The following is a 19,145-nucleotide window of genomic DNA, read 5'->3' as shown; positions in this document are numbered from 1 at the left end:
TGGGTTTTTAAGCAGTGTCCGGCATCTCCAGAGTGGTCATCCAGTCCATCTCCTCCAGGGAACTTTCTTCCCTCATTTTTTTTTAGAGCTAATAGATTACTTTGAAGAAGAGTACACTGTCGCAAAGTAATCAGTTTTATTTCTGTGAGGTTTAATTGTTGTGTTAGTCCCAGTTCCACCTTCTTGTAAATGCCACTTCAGACATCTCTACATGTTTAATTTGCTATCTTCTGCAGCACTTCCCTTTCCACACTGACAGTTGTGTCATGTTCCTTTTGTCCCTTCCCAGAAATATTCGACTGAGGATTCCTTATACATTAAAATCTGAGAAAGGGTTGCTTGTCTTTGGAACAGTAGTGTGGGAGGCATTGAAGGGGAGTTAAGCCACCTGAATCACCAACAATAGAGGACCCAATTTTTATCCTAGCAGCTCAGTATTTTATACCTTCAAAAAACCCTCTCAAAAAGTAACCGTGAGGTCGCTGGAATAGGAAAATGGATTTGTGTGATGGCTAAGGTACTTATAAGATGGTTCTCCATGGACTCAATATAAAGTCATAATTATCTCATTTCTCAAGATAATTGCATCCTTTTTTTTTTTTTTTTTGCTCCTTCTGGTGATTGTCCTTAATTTTTTTCCTCCCAGCTGCAGTAAACTGTGGTGTTCTGTAGCTCTGAGATAGATGCCAGCCTGGGAGTCTCTGTGCTCTGTGGTGGCGTCTTCCTCAGGGCACATGAGGGCTAAATAAAAGCAGTGACAAGTGAAAAATGCCGTTTTAGTCAGTTCCTGCCTGTTGCCACTCAGAATGTGTTTGAGTCTAACAGAGAAGTATGGGAAGAAAAAAAATTTCAAAATAGTGGAGGATAGGTAGGTGAAAGTAGGCGTACCTATGGCAGAAACTACTGTTTTAAAAACATGAGTATATACACATTCATTGAGTCAGTATTTTTTATATCTTTTCCTTTCATTGATTCTTGTATTTTTGGCTACTGAATAAATTGTAACATATAATCAAATCCATTTTCATCCTTTGATTCTTGGTCATGGCTTTGGAAAATTGTTTGCCAGGGTGGAAAAAGACTGTGGCAGAAATGTGGAATTTCCTGTGGATTCTAATCACCTCCTGCTGTGAATAGTCCTGAACTGGGCATGTCCAGAATTGACACCTCTTCTTCTTCATCCCACAGGACTCCCTTACACTTGTCCATCGTGGCCAGGAATGAATACGTGTTCAATCAGCTGCTGCAGTGTAAACAGTACGTAGGCAGCCGTGGAGCAATGAAAGAGCTTTTGGGAGGGTGGGATCATGAGTGAAAGATAATGCTCTCCAAACGTCTTTTAGCATTATCAATTTTAAGAAGTAAGAGTAAAAGAATGTCCTTCAGAATGAGACTGTTGACAGTACAAAGCGTCTGGAGACAGTGGTCCTTGGTGCTCACGTCGCTTCCTCGTTTCAGGTTAGATTTAGAGCTGAAAGACCACACGGGCAGCACAGCTCTGTGGCTTGCCGTGCAGTACATCACTGTGTCTTCCGACCAGTCCGTAAACCCCTTCGAAGACCTCCCTGTGGTGAACGGGACTTCATTTGATGAAAACAGCTTTGCAGCCAGGCTCATTCAGCGCGGCAGCAACACCAATGCACCTGATACAGTAACAGGTAAAGCACAGCAGACCCCTGAGAGCTGATGCTCAAGTCTGAGACTCCATGAAATACTTGTCAGTGTTTTTACCAAAACTTTAGAAACTAAGAGGAATGCTGTTATGAGAATTATTTTGTATTTAATTTTAACTGTAGTAAAAAGTCTGATCTTGGGCTTCAAAAAATTTAGCCAGACTCTAAGTTAAGTCTGTTAAGCTGAAACACTTCTGTTTGTTTAATGCAGTGAGATTCAGTCTTTCTGGACTCAGAACTCTTTTTACCCTTTACCCTCTTAAAAATTATGTCCCAAGGGGCTTTTGTTTAAGTGGATATCTTTGGTATTTACCATATTAGAAATTTAAACTGAGAAATTTTTAAAAGATGTATTAATAATAATAACAAACCATTTTATGTTAACGTATAACATTTTTTATGAAAAATAACTTTCAAAACAAAATTTATTTGGAAGAGTGATCTGGTTTCTAATATTTACAACTATATTCAGTCTTATGAGATACATTGTTTGGTTAAAAAAAATATGCCCTCACACACTTAGTAGTGGGAAAAGCAAGGCATATTTTAAGAGCCTTTTCAGATAATTGTGGATGTATTTGTTTGATACTATAGCAAACAGAATTTATCAAGGGATAATTTTTTTAAAGTTAGTTGCAGTATGGAATCTGAAGCTATATCAATGAACTTTTTGTACTCTTATATTAAAATCCATGGTCTGTATGTGCTTTGAATGGATCTTTCCTCTGTACATGATTTTGTAACATCATGCCTTAGTGGTTTGGAAAATCTTGTGTTACTGGTTTATGGAGATGTTCAAAATGATCATTTATTTAGAATCACATTTGTTAATATCACTAGCAACCTCATTAGAAAAGTCTTTCAGTATTGAGGAGCTGTTAAACTTACAGTGGCAGACAGAAGTTTTCCAAAGTTTCAGTTTTCACTTGTAAGATCATATTTTATTATTTGGTAGGGATATTGCCAGTTATTTTTCTTAAAGAGGCTCACTTTTTAAGAATATGTCTACTCGATACTCATTTTTGAATAACCATAGCTTATTAGTTGTCATTCTCTCAAGTAAAAATGGTGCTTCGTGAAAAAAAACTGTTAGTTCAGTTTGCAGTTAAAACAGTGGCTTTCCTTTATGACAGCTGTTGTAACATACTTTATGCATACTTCTTATTTGTCACATAGAATTTTATTTAATTCATTTATTTTTGGCCACACTGTGCTGCAGGCGAGATTGTTAATTTTTCTTGTCGGTTCCGTCAACTTTACATTATATACTTTGAGTTTTAATAGAAGTTCAGGAATATTATTTTTTCCTTGTTGCAGTTTTCACATACGTGTAATAACATAGCAATATTTTGTCTCATTGCTTTACCTTGTTTTTAGTACTGGTATTTAATTTGACTTTTCAAATAACATAGCTGTGGAACATGAGACTTTGTGTTTATCCAAAAAGGGCATAGATTTTAATAGAAAGAGACAGCAGTGTTCTGGGACCAAAACCACTTTCAAGAGGAAATGAAGAAAAAAAAATTGATTTTTTTTTTCTAAGATTTTTATTTAGAAAGCAGTGCTAACTAAAACATTTCTAGGCCAAGAATAAACATATTTAAAGCTATAGGAGTAAGACAAGTGTTTAAGGAGCATTTTCTGATAGAACTTCAGCTCAGTGTCTTCAGAATGGTTATCTACCCCAGAGGTTCTCAGAGATGACTTCCCAGCCCTCACTGCCCAAGCAACATTTGGCAGCACCTGTTGGCAGTTTTGATTGTCACAGTAACGTTGAGGGGGCTACTGGTACCTCGTGGGCAGAAGCCAGGGATACTTCTAAACATCACACCATGTACAGGACAGTTCCTCACAGCAAAGAATTAGCTGGCCCGAGATGTCAGTAGCACTGCTGCTGAGAAATGTTCTTACCAACCCCAGTAAGGAGATGTAACTTCCCTCTGGTCCCGGGTGGTGGCTAGTGGCAAATCCAGGGAGGGGTGCCTGTCTTCTGACTTCCAGACCAAGTGTTTGCTCCCCACTCGGGCTCATCTTAGTCTGTGTGTCCACACACAGAGAGGACCTGTGTGGACTTAAGTGGTACCCACTTCCGGTGTGAGCGTGTCAGCTGTGAAAGGTGGGGGGGAAGGCAGGGTGTGTTGCAATGTGAACTTGACTTAATTTTTATGCAAATGGAAGAATGAATATGCCCATTTTCTCCTAGGAAATTGCTTACTACAGCGGGCAGCCGAAGCAGGAAATGAGGCAGCAGCTCTTTTCCTGGCAACCAATGGTGCCCATGTCAACCACAGGAACAAGTGGGTAAGTGTGACAGGGCAGCCAGGCAAAGCAGCTTTGGTCTGTGGAGGAAATGGCAGTGGCTGATAGGTAGAAAAAAACAGATTAGAGTCTCTTCAATGTTTGTTAAAAAAAAAAAAAGAATACGTGGACATTGTTAAAAAACTAGTGTGTATCAAATGCCTTTATCCTCAAATATCGGTTGGTTGATTCATTCAGCAACCACTTCTTAAGCATTTGTGACATCAGGCCCTAAACAATACACTGTGGACTTCACGGCTACTATAGATCAGCAGATATGGACACAAACCTACCATGTTAGCATCTTAATTTTTTATAACATTTTGCATTTGCTAAGGTTTTCAGGTTTTCCTTAGCAAATGCAAAATGGATGGATGCGAGTTGGTGATGTACAGGGAAAACTGGTGTGCTGCAGTCCATGGGGTCACAAAGAGTCAGACACGACTGAGCGACTGAACTGAAGGTTTTCCTGTGTGTATGTTTATTTAGTCTGTGTCTCACACTAAGGCAGATGTCGCAGGGTTCAAGGGTGGTGAAATGAGTCGGACATTTCTGGCTTTACCAGATGTCCCACTTCCCATTCTGCTGTATGTGGTCTCAGGCAAATTGCTTAACCTTTCTGAGCTTCAGTTCTCATCTATAAAGTGAGCTTAGTATTGATTTCAGAAAATATGATTAAAGATCATACTTTAATATATGATAAAAAGAAATAAATTTATTTCTTTAATATAAGATAAAAAGAAAGAAATTTAAGGGCTTATTAGTGTAGCATCTGGGACTTTAGAAAACTACATGATAGTTATTTTTACTTTATAATTTTCAGACAGAGAGGATGTGCTCATCTTTAAGATCATGTCATTTTATAACTGCTTTGTGCCAGGATCCTTAAGGTTATTATCCCTTTCAGTTTTCACAGTGGATCTAAAAGCGTCATGTATTGAAGAGACATTAACGCCATCTGTAAATCCCTCATTTCAGAGTCAAGTGCCTTGAGACTCTCGAAGGTTAAGTGGCTTAACCATAAGTTAGGTACTTTATCAGTAACGGAGTCAGTGTTATGATGTAGGCCCTAGGACATGCAGTTGCACTTCTCTCAACAGTGCTGGGCAGGGCAGTAAATAGTAAGCTTGGTGTAGAAGACAATCCAGCGTGTCATGGAAGCACAGGGGAGAGGGCAGTGCTGTTTTTTCCTCACCATTAAACCTACTGATCTGTCTGCTCCTAAACCCACAGCTGGCCTGCTCTCCAGCTAGAATGATGGCATGGCCTGTAGGCACCAGTGACTGGTTTTTTGGTTTTGTTTCTGCCATCATGTGTCTCTGCCTCTGTCTGTCTCTCTGCTGTATCATCCCTTTTGCCCACTGTTCATTTCTAATAGCTACAGACATGCTCTGCTGCTTCTCAAACTTTAAAAATATCCTCCTGTAGGCCCGCAATGTCTCCCTTCTCACCTCTGGCTGGCAGAGTGGAGGTCCAGGCTGCAGCCAGGAGGGAATCATCTAGACAAGCAATGGCTTATCCCAACCTCTCATACTGGATTTGGACCCAACAGGATGGGTTTCAAGGGGAACTGCAGCATGATGGTCCATGGGACCTCTGTGGCTCTCAGAGGCAAGGGTTGGAGAGTTGTTGGACCTGAGAAAAGGAGGGAACTGACCAGGGGAGGAATTGTGGGGAGGGCAAATTCCATTTTGTGATTGTTGAACTCCTTTTTAAACATTCAGGTGGGAGTATTCTGTAAGCAGTGGGAAAATTTGGTGTACACACAGGACTGGAGAGCTGGGTTTGAGAATCTCCTGCTTATAGATCCTGGTAGAAGCCATGGAGGTAGCTAAGAGAATCCAGGGAGGCTGTGTGGCAGAGAAGGACTGGAGCAGAAGGCCACCCTGGGGAGGAGGCTCTATGGGGAGAGGGGAGAATGGCTTCCCGGGGCTGGTGGAGGGAAGGAGTGAAAGAGCCAAATCCTTGTCACCCAATGAGATCACAGTGGTAGGACCTACCGGAAATCCAGGACCCAGAAAATCAAGAGGCAGAAATAAAAGTCATTAGCTAGAAATGAGGAAATTACAAAGAAATTACCCAGCTCAGAGTTCAAAGTGGTTCCCTTTGGGAAAAGAAAATTTCTTTTTTAGGAAAATGAAGGTGGGTTCTTGCTATCTTTCACAGCAAGCCTAGTAGGTAAAGTTCTTGGACTCGACTTGTTTAATGAGTATGTGTAGCTTCAGTAGGAGCTGGTGCAGAGCAGGGTATTGATGGTTGTTCCTATTTATTTGGGTGAAAAATCCCACGTGTGTCTCCATGTGTACATGCATTTGTATTCACACATATATACGTGTGTTTATGTCTCCCTGTGGCTATTTTGTCATGTTTCTGATAGAAACATGAAACTGGCAATGATGCTTCCTTCAGGGGAGGATAACTGGGTAATGGGGGCTAGGCATGAGGGGAAGCTTCTTTTCACGGTATTCTCTTATACCTTTTGAACATTGAATCAGGTCCCTGTATGTGAAAATGTTCCTAATTTTTAAAAAGTGGGAGAAGAGGGTCTTTTCTTCATCAGAGTTCCAGGTGAAGTTGATACGAACTGGTTAGAGAAGCAGGGCTTAGTGTGGTGATCGACAGACAGCACCACTTTAGTGACGCTTGAAGGTCATCTGTGGTAGTTTTTTAATAACAATCATGTATTATTTTTATAATTAGCAAAATAATTATAAAAGCAAAGTGAAGGGTGGAAATGCAGAAGATGAGGATCCAGGGCGTTTGGAGGGTGCTGGGAGGACATTGGAGGAATCTAGGACGATGGCACAGCGTTGGGGAGGAAAAGGAGACCTGAGGAGCACGTGGGACAGAGGTCATGGGACTGGTGACAGGATGAGCCCGGGGTTGCATCTGGCGTTGGGGACCTGTGTCACAGCGCACAAGCTGTCTCCATCCCTTTGCAAAGGGGCTCCCAGCCTGAAGTGCTCTGACCAGGGCCACTTGCTTCCGTTCAGGGAGAAACCCCGCTTCACACAGCCTGTCGGCATGGCCTGGCCAACCTCACTGCAGAGCTGCTGCAGCAGGGGGCCAACCCAAACCTGCAGACGGAGGAGGCCCTGCCGTCCCCGAAGGAGGCTGCGTCCCTGCCCAGCTCAGCGGACAGCAGCGTCTACCTGCAGACACCCCTGCACATGGCAATCGCCTATAATCATCCAGATGTGGTGTCTGTCATCCTGGAGCAAAAAGGTAGGAATTTGGGGGTCCTAGTCCCCAAAAGATAGGGGTTACTGCCCATCACCATGACCTCCGAACAGTGGTTTAGAGTAGTTAATGACACAGTTGATGTTTCTCCTATTGGTGAGTTTCCTTAGTTGAAAAATCCTTTGAGGTCCAATCAGATAAGTGTATAGTCTGGTTCTGGCTACAGTTTTTTCCTGTGTACATTTGTAGGATGGGGCCTGCCCACTTCACCTATGTGGTTAAGGTGTTAAAGCCTTGTATTTCCCCTCTCTTATTTTGGGGGGTTTTCCCAGGACCTACTTCAGGGGCAGGTCAAGCAGAGCTTTGCCTCGTCAGCACTGTCTCCGAGAACTCTGCTACCACTGGTCTTCCACGAGTCGGTCAGCCTTCTCATCCACCTCTGAGTCTCCCTGGCAAGTGAACCATGAGAGGAGCCAGAAAGGGGGGGCCAAGGAAGCCCCTGCCATGTGGGAGGCTGATTTCCCTCAGAATGTCATTTTCCAGTTTTTTTTCCTTCCTGCCCGGAAATTTGTTTTACTCTTGCCTGCATCCTTGTTGGAGCTTCCCTGGTGGCTCAGTGGTAAAGAAGCCACCTGTCAGTGCAGGAGACAAGGGTTCAATCCCTGGGTCGAAAATATCCCCTGGAGAAGGAAATGGTAGCCCGTTCCAGTATTCTTGCCTGAGAAATCCCATGGACAGAGGAGCCCGCTGGGCTACAGTCCATGGGGTCACAAAAGCGTCAGACACAGCTTAATGACTAAATAGCAGCAGCAGCACCCTTGTTAAGGCCAGCATCCTTCAGCACTGTGCTTGTGGAAGGAAGTGGGGTGCTAGGTAGGCTTTGCCGCCGCCTTTGCCCACACGGAAGGTATAAGATGATAGGGCTTATGTGTTAAAAAAAAAATGTTGCCAGTTTATTGTTTTGATCCCTTTTTGGTAATCAAGAAATTAATGTGTTTCCATAGTGGAGCCTGTTTTCCTTTTGTGAGCATCCAGTGTTTTAACCTTTACAACCGTTCATTTTCCTCATAAGCTTTGCTCCAAATTATCAAACGTCTTGGCTTCCACTTCCCACAACAAGATCTGTCAGTTCTCTTTGTATAGAAGTGATCAGTCAGTCAGTTTGAAACTGAGCTTGCATTCTCTTGAGTACTTCCAATGTGATCCACGGGATGGTGAAATCAGGTGTTTGTTTCCTTTTAAAAAAATGTAGCTAATGCTCTACATGCCACCAACAACTTGCAAATCATTCCGGACTTCAGTCTCAAGGATTCTCGAGACCAGACAGTGCTGGGCCTGGCATTGTGGACTGGTAAGGCGGTGTCAGCAGCTGCAGACAGGCATGTGCCAGAGGGTGGGTGTGCGAGGGAGGGAGGCGGAAGTGTTGGAGCTAATTGTTTGTGTAGACTAGCCTTTCAGTTTGGGTTAAGCCTATAGTAATATGGAAAACTGCTGGCCTTGCGAAGTCAAGAGGGTGTGTTTGTTGTAGTAAGAGGCTGAGGAAGTGGGGGAAGCTGAGCCGGCATTAATTGGGGCTTGTCTCTCTTGCAGGCATGCACACGATCGCAGCACAGCTGCTGGGCTCTGGGGCTTGCATCAATGACACCATGTCGGATGGGCAGACCTTGTTGCACATGGCCATGCAGAGGCAGGACAGCAAGAGCGCCCTCTTCCTCCTGGAGCACCAGGCAGACATAAACGTCAGGTGGGCTGGAGCAGCGTCCGCCACTGCACCAGGTCACGTTTAATTGACGTGGTTCAAACGCATGGCCTCACTTGTAGGGAAGGTTTTTGTTCCTTGTTAAATAAAGGAAGAGAAACAGTAATTCTCAAAAAGTGCAGGTACAGTGTTGAGAAGGGGAACTCAAAGGGGGAATTGTGTACTTTGGTCTTATTTGAACCTTTCAAGACTGCACAGTATGGCACAAAACTCACCAAAATGGACAATACAGAAATAATTGTCCATGGAAGCAACCTAGATGCCCATCAGCAGACGAATGGATGAGGAAGCTGTGGTACATATACACCATGGAATATTACTCAGCCATTAAAAAGAATTCATTTGAATCAGTTCTAATGAGATGGATGAAACTGGAGCCCATTATACAGAGCGAAGTAAGCCAGAAAGATAAAGACCATTACAGTATACTAACACATATATATGGAATTTAGAAAGATGGTAACAATAACCCTATATGCAAAACAGAAAAAGAGACACAGATGTACAGAACAGACTTTTGGACTCTGTGGGAGAAGGCGAGGGTGGGATGTTTCAAGAGAATAGCATCGAAACATGTATATTATCTAGGGTGAAACAGATCACCAGCCCAGGTTGGATGCATGAGACAAGTGCTCGGGCCTGGTGCACTGAGAATACCCAGAGGGATCGGGTGGAGAGGGAGGTGGGAGGGGGGACCGGGATGGGGAACACATGTAAATCCACGGCTAATTCATTTCAATGTGTGACAAACACCACTGCAATATTGTAAAGTAATTAGCCTCCAACTAATAAAAATAAATGGAAAAAAAAAAGCCAACTAAAAAAAAAAAAAGAAATCAATTGTTGAAGTAGGGATTTCACTTAATAATGAAGAACTTTCCAACAAATGAGCTATCAAAAGGCTCGAGGAGGAATTTCCTTGAAGTCCAGTGGTTAGGACTCCACAGTTCCACTGAGGGGCCCTGGGTTCAGTCCCTGGTTGGGGAACTAAGATCCATACTGCAGGAAAAAAAAATAAAAAACAGAGGAGGGAAGGCTTGCAGGGCAAAAATACACAGTTAAAATTTTTTATTATTTTTGTGTTTAAACAAATTTATCTTCAGTGTCAGCTGACCTGCAGTGACTGAGTATATGAAAGTGTTTTGTCAGATGGGTGGTCAGGGTGGCACTTTATCCAGAGGCTGTGGGAGCCGCTGTAAGAGTTCAGTGTGCTGAGCAGCTGGTTGCAACGGGATAGCATGGCGATACGCTCTTTTTAAAAGGCAGGAGGGGCAGATGCTATTGACAGGTTGAATTTCTCTGAAAGCATATTGATGGATGTAAGTGAAGCATGTTTGGGGTACAGTGGACTTTGGCCTCCAGGATACCCAGAAGGGCACCCTCTGTCATTTGATCCCAGCTCCACACATTTGTTCTGGTGTCTGTGTCCAAGCAGGACTCAGGATGGGGAGACGGCCCTTCAGCTGGCCATCAGGAATCAGCTTCCCCTCGTCGTGGATGCCATATGCACCAGAGGAGCTGACATGTCTGTGCCGGATGAACAGGGGAACCCCCCGCTGTGGCTCGCACTGGCAAATAACCTGGAGGACATCGCATCCACTCTTGTGAGACAAGCTCAGCTTCCGCTCCACTTACATGTAGGGGTGATTTGTGTCAGAGATGGATTTGGCACCTCCATTGCGATCATAGCAAGCAAGAGATCTGCCAAGTAGCAAATTGGGTCAGGAATGAGCATTTTTGAAAGTTGTGTTCAGGAAACTTGGGGTTCAACATAGTCACGGCCCACATCTTTTCTCAGGCTGTCTTTATCAGTAAAACTACCAAAAAGTAGGAGAGCTGAGGCCCCTCCTCCGAGGTCTTCTCCTGAGGTGACTTAGCTGGCTGTGGGCTGCCCTAACTGTCACCAGAGTGATAACTTAGGAGTGTCCGCCTTATTCAGAAGACAGAGCCCAAAAGCGGACGTAACCCCGAAAGCTCATTCAGTTTTCTGAAGGGCTTGAAATGTGATTTTAAGACATTTTGCACCTGAGGGTTTTAGCCAGTTGTTCTTGAGATTACCAGTTCTTTGCAGAGTATATGTTACTGGGGGGTATAAGTAAGAGTGTGTGTGTGCACGTGTGTGTGTGTAGGCACTTGTCTGTTTTCTGTCCCTTCATGTGTGTGTGTGCACGTGCGTGTGTGCAGGCACTTGTCTGTTTTCTACCCCTTCATGTGTGTGTGCACGTGCGTGTGTGCAGGCACTTGTCTGTGTTTTCTGTCCCTTCAATGACACAGCTTTAGAAGGTGCTGATCAGACACATCTTTCTTTTATTTCTCAAATCCTTCCCACAGAACCTAGTGCACAAGCTTGCACCAAAGCAGATTTTAATCAGTGTTTGTAAAATGAATGAATGGTACAGATTAAAATAATTACCGGTTAACTATCAGCTGGATCTTACCTGAAAGATATACGTAATGGTAGCTTAGGGCTGAGAGACGGTAATAAGCATGTTCAGCTTTGCCGGGCAGCATTTGTGAGTGACCTGTGCTTCCCTGCAGGTCAGGCACGGTTGTGACGCCACGTGCTGGGGCCCAGGGCCGAGCGGCTGCCTCCAGACACTGCTGCACAGAGCCATCGATGAGAACAACGAGCCCATCGCCTGCTTTCTCGTTCGCAGGTCTGAGAGGCCTGGGTGTCCCTCCAGATCTTGTTTGGAGTATTGCAAACTGGCTGTCTTCTCTCTTAGTCTACCTATAATCTTGACATGTCTGTAGCTGGCTTGACCTTCATACTGAAGGCTAGAGAGGGTCATTGTTCTGTCAGGTCCAGGCAGCCAGGGACTTGACTGTCTGGTGAGGAGAGGGGTTCATGTGCCGAGATCAGAGAGTGTAAAAACTAAGCCAGTTTCCCGCTTTGAGAACCATATTGGCCCCTGTCATCAGCTCAGACCAGTTCACACGGTGAGACCAAGAGGCTGGTGTGGAGGAGACCGAATGGCCTCTGCCGGACTCCACCTCGATGCCGGAGCCATGACAGCCTCCACGGGCTCAGTGCAGGAGGTGTGGGAGAGTGCAGAGTGAGGTTGTGCAGGATAGCGTTCAAGCTACCATTCTCAATCTTTAAATGCACACGAATCCCCTGGGAAGCTTTTAAGAGTTCTGATACCCAAGTTGCCTCCAGGACCAGTTGCTGAAGAATCTGTGGGAGCAGGACACAGCAGTATTTGAGACCAAGGACTACAGTCCTTGTCGGCAGCCGACTTTCTGTGGAGTTGGATGAGGCTGCTGCTCCACGCCTGTCAGCATGCCTTCTTCTCACTTCCCCTTCCTTTCAGTGGCTGCGACGTGAATAGTCCCAGACAGCCTGGTGCTAATGGGGAAGGAGAGGAAGAGGCCAGAGATGGGCAGACCCCTCTGCATTTGGCAGCCTCCTGGGGGCTGGAAGAGACAATCCAGTGTCTTTTGGAGTTTGGTGCCAATGTAAATGCACAGGTAGGAAGGGTCTCTTTTCCGGGTAGAGGGATGGTCATCCCAGAATCAGAGAAATCTCCTCTAATGTCCGGGAACCTTGCAGTCTCTGTTCCTGGGACCCTGCTTTTCCATGAGTGGGCCAAAGGGGCAGACACAGGAAGTGGCTGTCTCCTGGGTCATACAGATGTCTTGTTGCTGTTTAGTTTCTCAGTCGTGTCTGACTCTTTGTAACCCCATGGACTGTAGCCTCCCAGGCTCTTCTGTCCATGAAATTTTCCAGTCAAGAATACTGGAGTGGGTGGCCATTTCCTTCTCCAGGGGATCTTCCCGACCTAGGGAATCCAGGGATTGCATCTGCATCTCCTGCACTACAGGCCAGTTCTTTACCAGTGAGCCACCAGGAAGCCCCCACAGCCTGTCTCATAATTGTAGTTATTCCAGGTCAAAACTTTTTTCTTCTGTGTCTTTGTCCTTTCTACAAAGTGAAGAAGATTTGTTCAATCAACTTATCTTTGCCACCTGTCCCCATTAGTTACAGATTGCCATTGAGAATTTGTTTTAGTCCCAAGCGGAGTACTGTATTTAAGAAAATGTTCAATAGCTCAATAGAACATCCCTGAGTCATGTTCCTTGATGCTTTTCAGCATTCTAGCTTGTGTGTGCTGCTCTACTCATCTGGCAGATGAGTAGTGGTTTAACTTGGAGATGAGGTTGACTGCAGCTTCTCTAAACCAAATGTGTTTGTGTCCCTGGGTTACTGGAGCATGGAGGTAGAATGGCTGTCAGTCATCCTCTGTTTGACCTCTTGAAAAGATGATTTCAAATTCAGAGTGATAGTGTTGATTCTCAGAACTGAATTTGATTTAAAACTTTTTCCGTATCATATTTTTCCTGGATTTTATCTTCACTTGGATGTTGAAATCTGTGCCTGGTCCCTAAAGGATGCAGAAGGAAGAACGCCTGTCCACGTGGCCATCAGCAACCAACACGGTGTCATCATTCAGCTGCTGATTTCTCACCCCGACATCCACCTGAACGTGCGAGACCGGCAGGGCCTGACCCCCTTTGCCTGCGCCATGACCTATAAGAACAACAAGGCGGCCGAGGCCATCCTGAAACGAGAGTCCGGGGCTGCTGAGCAGGTAAGCAAGCGACACCCAGGCTAAACACAAGTCTCGAACTAAACAGGTCTCTTCAGTATAAAGGTGTTTCTTCAGTTTTGGCCATTCAGGTGCCCAGTCACTGCTGGATGGAATGCGCCTGCTCTGCCCTGCACGTCAGCCACCCAGTGGTGCCGCGTGTACAAGGAAGGGGACCCAGTGACAGGAATTCTTGTCTTGCAGAACTGAGGGCACCCTTTGCTTTTTCTTGGTGTTTTACTTGCCCCAGTAATGAGTGTCTTAGAAGGGCTTAAACTGACCTTGAGGAACTTTTCACCATTCAGCTTAGCAGTCTCAGTTGTCCTTGTTCTGGACAGTAAGCTGTGGACCTGCAACATCAGACTGGGCGAGGAGACTGTGGCAACTGGCCTGAGGTGGGAGCTGGGCTGGGTTTGTGAGGTCGATCCTCAGATATGTGCCTCTCCACCCAGCTCTTAGAATACTGCTGAGATCTCTGAGTAGCCGTTTATGAAGGTGAAATGGAAATTTGGGACCTGAACAAAAGTCCTAACATGGATGAAGACTTTGGCTTTGTATTTCAGGCTTCGTGCATCCCTTTTCTTCAGCATTTGCCTCGGTGTGACTGATTGTAGGTGTTAACCTCACCCTTGCTCACATGGGGTAAAATGTTCTTCAGTGGAGACAGTCCTTTCACTTTTTCCTCTCCATGTAGTGTGAAACCAGTGTAGATACACTGGGTGTATGTGTGTGTCGGGGGGTGGATGGCTGGATGTGTGTGTGATGTGAAGGATGCTGGATGTATGTGTGTGTCAGGGTGATGGATGGCTGGATGTGTGTGTAGCATGTGTGTCTCCCTTACTTCTTCCTGAGCCCTCACACTGACATGACAGCCTGGTATTTGGCATACCCTCTGTGGTTGGATTTGAATGACCCGCTGTCCGTTGTACATCAGTGGAACAGTGTCTGTGACATACCGTTGGCAGCCTTCCCCAACATGAATTATTCTGTAGCTCACTGTAAGAGGAGACTTTTCTGGAAATTTCTGGAAGCTCATTTGGCTGCTCACGGGTCAGACTGGCATTTCAGCTTTGGTGTTAGAGTACTGGGTGTTTGTTTTAGCCAAAGCAGGAGACACCCACAGCCAGCATCATCTGTGCCTTTCCCCGTGCAGCCGAGTGTTCTGCTGGCCTCCTTTCCCGGTCTTTCAGGTTATCTCTTGCTTGGCCTTCCAGGTCCACTCCTGCTGCAGAAGGATGTCAGGGCAGCTGGTTTAGTTCCCTGGCTTTCTGACCACATGGATGTGGCCATGCACACACGGTCCTCTGGACAAATACACAGAGCGGGTCTGTAATTAGGGGGTTGGGATGGGGAGGACTGCAGTGCGGCCTCTCCAGGGGTCAGTGCAGCTCACAGGTGCTCGGGAGGCATTCTTGCAGGGGGCACCCACTAACATTTTGGCTCCCACTTGTTGCCTTAGGTGGATAACAAGGGCCGGAATTTTCTGCACGTGGCAGTTCAGAACTCTGATATTGAAAGCGTCCTGTTTCTGATCAGCGTCCAGGCAAACGTCAATTCCAGAGTCCAGGATGCTTCCAAGTTGACCCCTTTGCACCTTGCTGTCCAGGCAGGCTCGGAGATTATTGTCCGCAACTTGGTGAGTGTCCCTGAAACATTACTTTTGTAACCTGTGGACAAAGCATGTTGTAGGATGTGTGGAGACTCTCTTGTCACAGGTGTTTTGCCAGTTATTGGGAAAGGCCAGTGGGGATTTAGGGAGCAGCCAGGACACTCGGAAGAGTGTGTCTGTGGGCAGCATGTCCTGCGTGCCCAGTGGGCAGATGCTGAGGTGAGGCCATGAGGGAAGGTAGGCTGTGGCCTGCAGAGGCAGGCAGGGGCATCAGGAGACGAGATCATGTCTCTGTCCACCTGCTCTGTGCCAGGCTCTCAGCCGGCGCTTTCCAGGGAGTGCTCTCTCTTTGTCCTTGGTCTTTATTGCTTAACGTTTTGAGGCAGAATTGACAAACAACACATTAGCCTCAGGTGTACAACATATTGGACTTTCCTGGTGACTCAAATGGTAAAGAATCTGCCTGCAATACAGAAGACGCAGGTTCAATCTCTGGGTTGGGAAGATACCCTGGAGGAGGAAAAGGCAACCCACTCTAGTATTCTTCCCTAGAAAATCCAATGGGCAGAGGAGCCTGGTGGGCTCCACTCCATGGGGTCGCAAGAAGTCGGTCATGACTGAGCAACCAAACTCAACATACTGTGTTTTGTTGTATATTTTGTGCAACATATTGATTTGATAGTTGTATATTTTGCAAAATAATCACCGTGAATCTACTTAACATCTTTCACCATCATAGTTGTAAAAATGTTTTTTTTGTGATGAGGATTGGTTTTTTATAAAGACTTATTTATGAATTTTACTTTTTGGCTGCACTGGGTCTGTGTTGCTGCACGTGGGCTTCTCTCTGGTTGCAGTTGATCGGGGGCTGCTCTTCACTGTGGTGCGTGGGCTTCTCATGAGCAGAGGCTTCTGTTGTGGTGGAACACAGGTTCTAGGCACACAGGCTTTAGCATTTGTGGCTCTTGGACTTAGTTGCTTTGTGGCATGTGGGATTTTTCCAGACCAGGGATCAAACTGGTGACCCCTGCATTGAAAGGCAGATTCTTAACTACTGAACCACCTGGGAAGTCCGAGAATTTTTAAATCTGCTCTCTTAGCAACTTTCAAATATATAATATGGTATTTATTCACTATGTAGTCTTTTTTGTTAGCAGCTGTCTTTGAAACTTTGTTAGAAAGTGGATGATGAATGAATATATAAGGTATTATTTAAAGGGCCTTCTTGCTTTGATTCTGCACTTCTCTGTGTTGCTTTCTTTCTTTAAAAAAAATAATACAAAAATAGTATATTTTTATTGTGGAGAAACTTAAAACAGATAAGGACAGAAAGCGGTTAGTATCTCCCTTTCACTCCCAACTCTGCCTTGAATTTGGTATATATGCTTTTAAACACCTTCAAAGTGTGTGCATGTGTGTGTGTGTGTGTGTATACACATTTCTGTCTCTCTCCCTCTCTCCTGAAATGGAATCACACTATCTTACCATCCTCTAATTTACCTTTCATGATAAACCGTAAATTTTTATTATTTTAGTGGCCATCTATTTTACTATTGGTATATATGGTAGCTTTCGTAACTAAACCTTTTCTGCCATCTGGTCTTACTGTTATAAGGAGTGGACATCCTTGTGTCCACTGTGCATGAGGATGGTGAGGAAGGTATAGATCACTGCAGTCCTGTGTACTTTTATTATATTCCATAGTCTTAGACTATCTGAGTCCTAAGGAGTGGCTTTTTGGACATTTTGGTAATCGCCACTTTCCCCTTGGGACAGACTTTGTGGGCCTGAGCCTCCCCAGGAGTTCGCTCCCAGCTTAGCCAGGAGGGCAAACCCTGGAGGCCAGGAGATTGGCAGGCTTGGCTCCTTACGCCAGACCTTGGTTGATGGTGGTAGAGCGGCTGCTCATGTAATCAACTTCAACAGCTTCTTGCAGGTGCCAAAGTGAATGAATTAACCAAGCACCGCCAGACTGCCCTCCACCTCGCTGCCCAGCAGGACCTGCCCACCATCTGCTCAGTCCTCTTGGAGAATGGAGTGGACTTTGCTGCTGTGGATGAGAATGGAAATAACGGTAATTCCCAGGCGTTCCCTGTGTGTGGTGCCAAGGGCCTCAAGCAATCCCTTCCTTCTGGGGTGGCAGGACAGCACGCACCCTTGGGTCTGTTCCCTGTCCCGGAGATTGGCTCTTACAGGAGCCGGGCTGTGACAGGAAATGCCCTGAGCTGGGCATGCAGCCTGCTCCTGATGGGGACCTGGGCAGCCTCCTGATGTGACTGGTGACCCTAGAAACCTAAATGGCTTCTTGTGAAACCATTAAATCTCACTTTTGGATAACTGCAGAGGCACAAAGCAGATCTTAGGAGGTTGCATGTAGATTTATTCTTGAGGGCAGTGAAGACTGGAAAGGAGGGCTCTCTGAGCGGATGGTGGCTACTCTGACTGAATCCCGTTCAGTGGGAGGTTTGTGAGGCCGAGCAGAGTTGAGATGCTCTGTGTGTGTGTCTGGGCTCACATTGTAAGAGGATTTCCTTCCCAGCTCTGCATCTTGCTGTCATGCATGGCCGACTCAACAACATCCGGGTCCTTCTGACAGAGTGCACCGTGGATGCTGAAGCCTTTAATCTACGGTGAGTGTGTGTGATTTGCAGCAGAGGCCAGGACTCCACATCCCCTGGTGCACCCCTCCGAGCTGGGTCACGGGCATCTTATATGAGCCCCAGGTGCACAATGCAGAACTGGTCACTAGGGCCCTTGACCAGCCTATGGTACCCTGAACTTTTCTTTTTGAAAATACGTTTTAGGAAAACTTTTATGACCATTGTATCCTTTAGATTTATCCGGCATCACAGAGTTCAGACAATCCCATTTCTTTTATGCATGATGGCTATGGCAGATACACACCTAACTTTTCCAGTTTGTCTTCTTAGAGGCCAGTCGCCACTGCACATTTTGGGACAGTATGGCAAGGAGAATGCTGCAGCCATCTTTGATCTCTTCTTAGAGTGCATGCCCGAGTATCCCTTGGATAAACCGGATACAGAAGGAAACACAGGTACGTAGTGAGGCTCTTGTCGGTCCTGTCTTACTGGTGTCCCTTGCTTCCTAGAAAATCAGGAGCCCAGGCACACGTGTCATTATTGAAGGACACTCAGCCCCGTGCATTTTGGCTGGGCTCTGCGAGTATCATCACAGATCCCTGAGGTGGAAGTTGGTAGTGTCTGACTTGAGGCACAAGCACACCTAAAGTGTACCTAGTGCTCCAAAGCCATACCCATGTCCAGACAGGCCGGCCCACCTGTTTCTGTTGGCCTCATCTACCTTGTATCTAGTCACCCAGGTCCCTCCCCAAGCTTTCAGATCCCGAGAGAGAGAGAGGAAATACAGTTGCCTTACAGGTGCTTCAGAAGGAGGAAATGGGCCGTAGTACATATTCACAGAGAAGGCATGTCCTCTACAGATAAGGTCTGATGCTTGATTGAGGGGGTTGATAAACAGGCCTCTCTCATGGTAGTACTGTCACCACCCACAATCACTGTTAATTTGTGTAGCTTTCATAATACTTTTGATGTACTTTTGCATTCATTTTCTTCCTGAATACTCACAATAACCATATAAGGTAAGCAGTACATGTAGTGTGTTCCCATTTTTCAAGTAAGGAAACAAAGATGAAACCCAAGTCTCTCTCTTCCCAGCCCAGGGCTGTCTGAACTCTTTGCTGCTGCTGTATCCCTGTTCATGCCAGCCAGAGCCTCTGTGGCCTTTGACAGCAGTGCTGTCACCAAGAGGTTGCCTCAGCATGGGACCAAATGTTTGGTTGTTGCTTCTTGACCTTGGGAAGAATTCTTGGCCTTGATTCATGGACATGTTTTTAAGCCAGCAGTGGCAAGCCTGAGCTTCAGGGAGGTCAGCCCTGGGAGTGAGCTGTCGGCCCAGCACCTGCTCCAGCGAGCAGCGTGGTCCAGGAGCCGGCAAGCAGGCAGGTGCTTCATGCCCGGGCTTCTGAGTTACACAGACCTGGTTTCAGATACCCAGCT

General features: G+C 45.8%; 1 protein-coding gene across 3 annotated transcripts in view; it reads left to right on the top strand.

Annotated features, from left to right (window-relative positions):
- The window catches only part of ANKFY1 (ankyrin repeat and FYVE domain containing 1), a 71,375-nt gene that overhangs the window by 45,712 nt on the left and 6,518 nt on the right, over window positions 1-19,145 (top strand). For all 3 annotated transcript variants that reach the window (XM_020882063.2, XM_070478896.1, XM_020882068.2), the window contains 14 exons: window positions 1,189-1,257; window positions 1,459-1,658; window positions 3,877-3,974; window positions 6,965-7,196; window positions 8,404-8,502; window positions 8,742-8,895; window positions 10,346-10,514; window positions 11,449-11,567; window positions 12,225-12,381; window positions 13,302-13,502; window positions 14,959-15,135; window positions 17,035-17,182; window positions 17,648-17,738; window positions 18,039-18,163. In XM_020882063.2, the coding sequence (XP_020737722.2) occupies window positions 1,189-1,257; window positions 1,459-1,658; window positions 3,877-3,974; window positions 6,965-7,196; window positions 8,404-8,502; window positions 8,742-8,895; window positions 10,346-10,514; window positions 11,449-11,567; window positions 12,225-12,381; window positions 13,302-13,502; window positions 14,959-15,135; window positions 17,035-17,182; window positions 17,648-17,738; window positions 18,039-18,163 (2,039 nt within the window). The remainder of the gene's footprint in view (window positions 1-1,188; window positions 1,258-1,458; window positions 1,659-3,876; window positions 3,975-6,964; window positions 7,197-8,403; window positions 8,503-8,741; window positions 8,896-10,345; window positions 10,515-11,448; window positions 11,568-12,224; window positions 12,382-13,301; window positions 13,503-14,958; window positions 15,136-17,034; window positions 17,183-17,647; window positions 17,739-18,038; window positions 18,164-19,145) is intronic.

The sequence above is a fragment of the Odocoileus virginianus genome, chromosome 17 (genome assembly GCF_023699985.2).
Source record: "Odocoileus virginianus isolate 20LAN1187 ecotype Illinois chromosome 17, Ovbor_1.2, whole genome shotgun sequence".
Taxonomy (NCBI): domain Eukaryota; kingdom Metazoa; phylum Chordata; class Mammalia; order Artiodactyla; family Cervidae; genus Odocoileus; species Odocoileus virginianus.
This window is presented reverse-complemented; position numbering and strand designations above follow the sequence as displayed.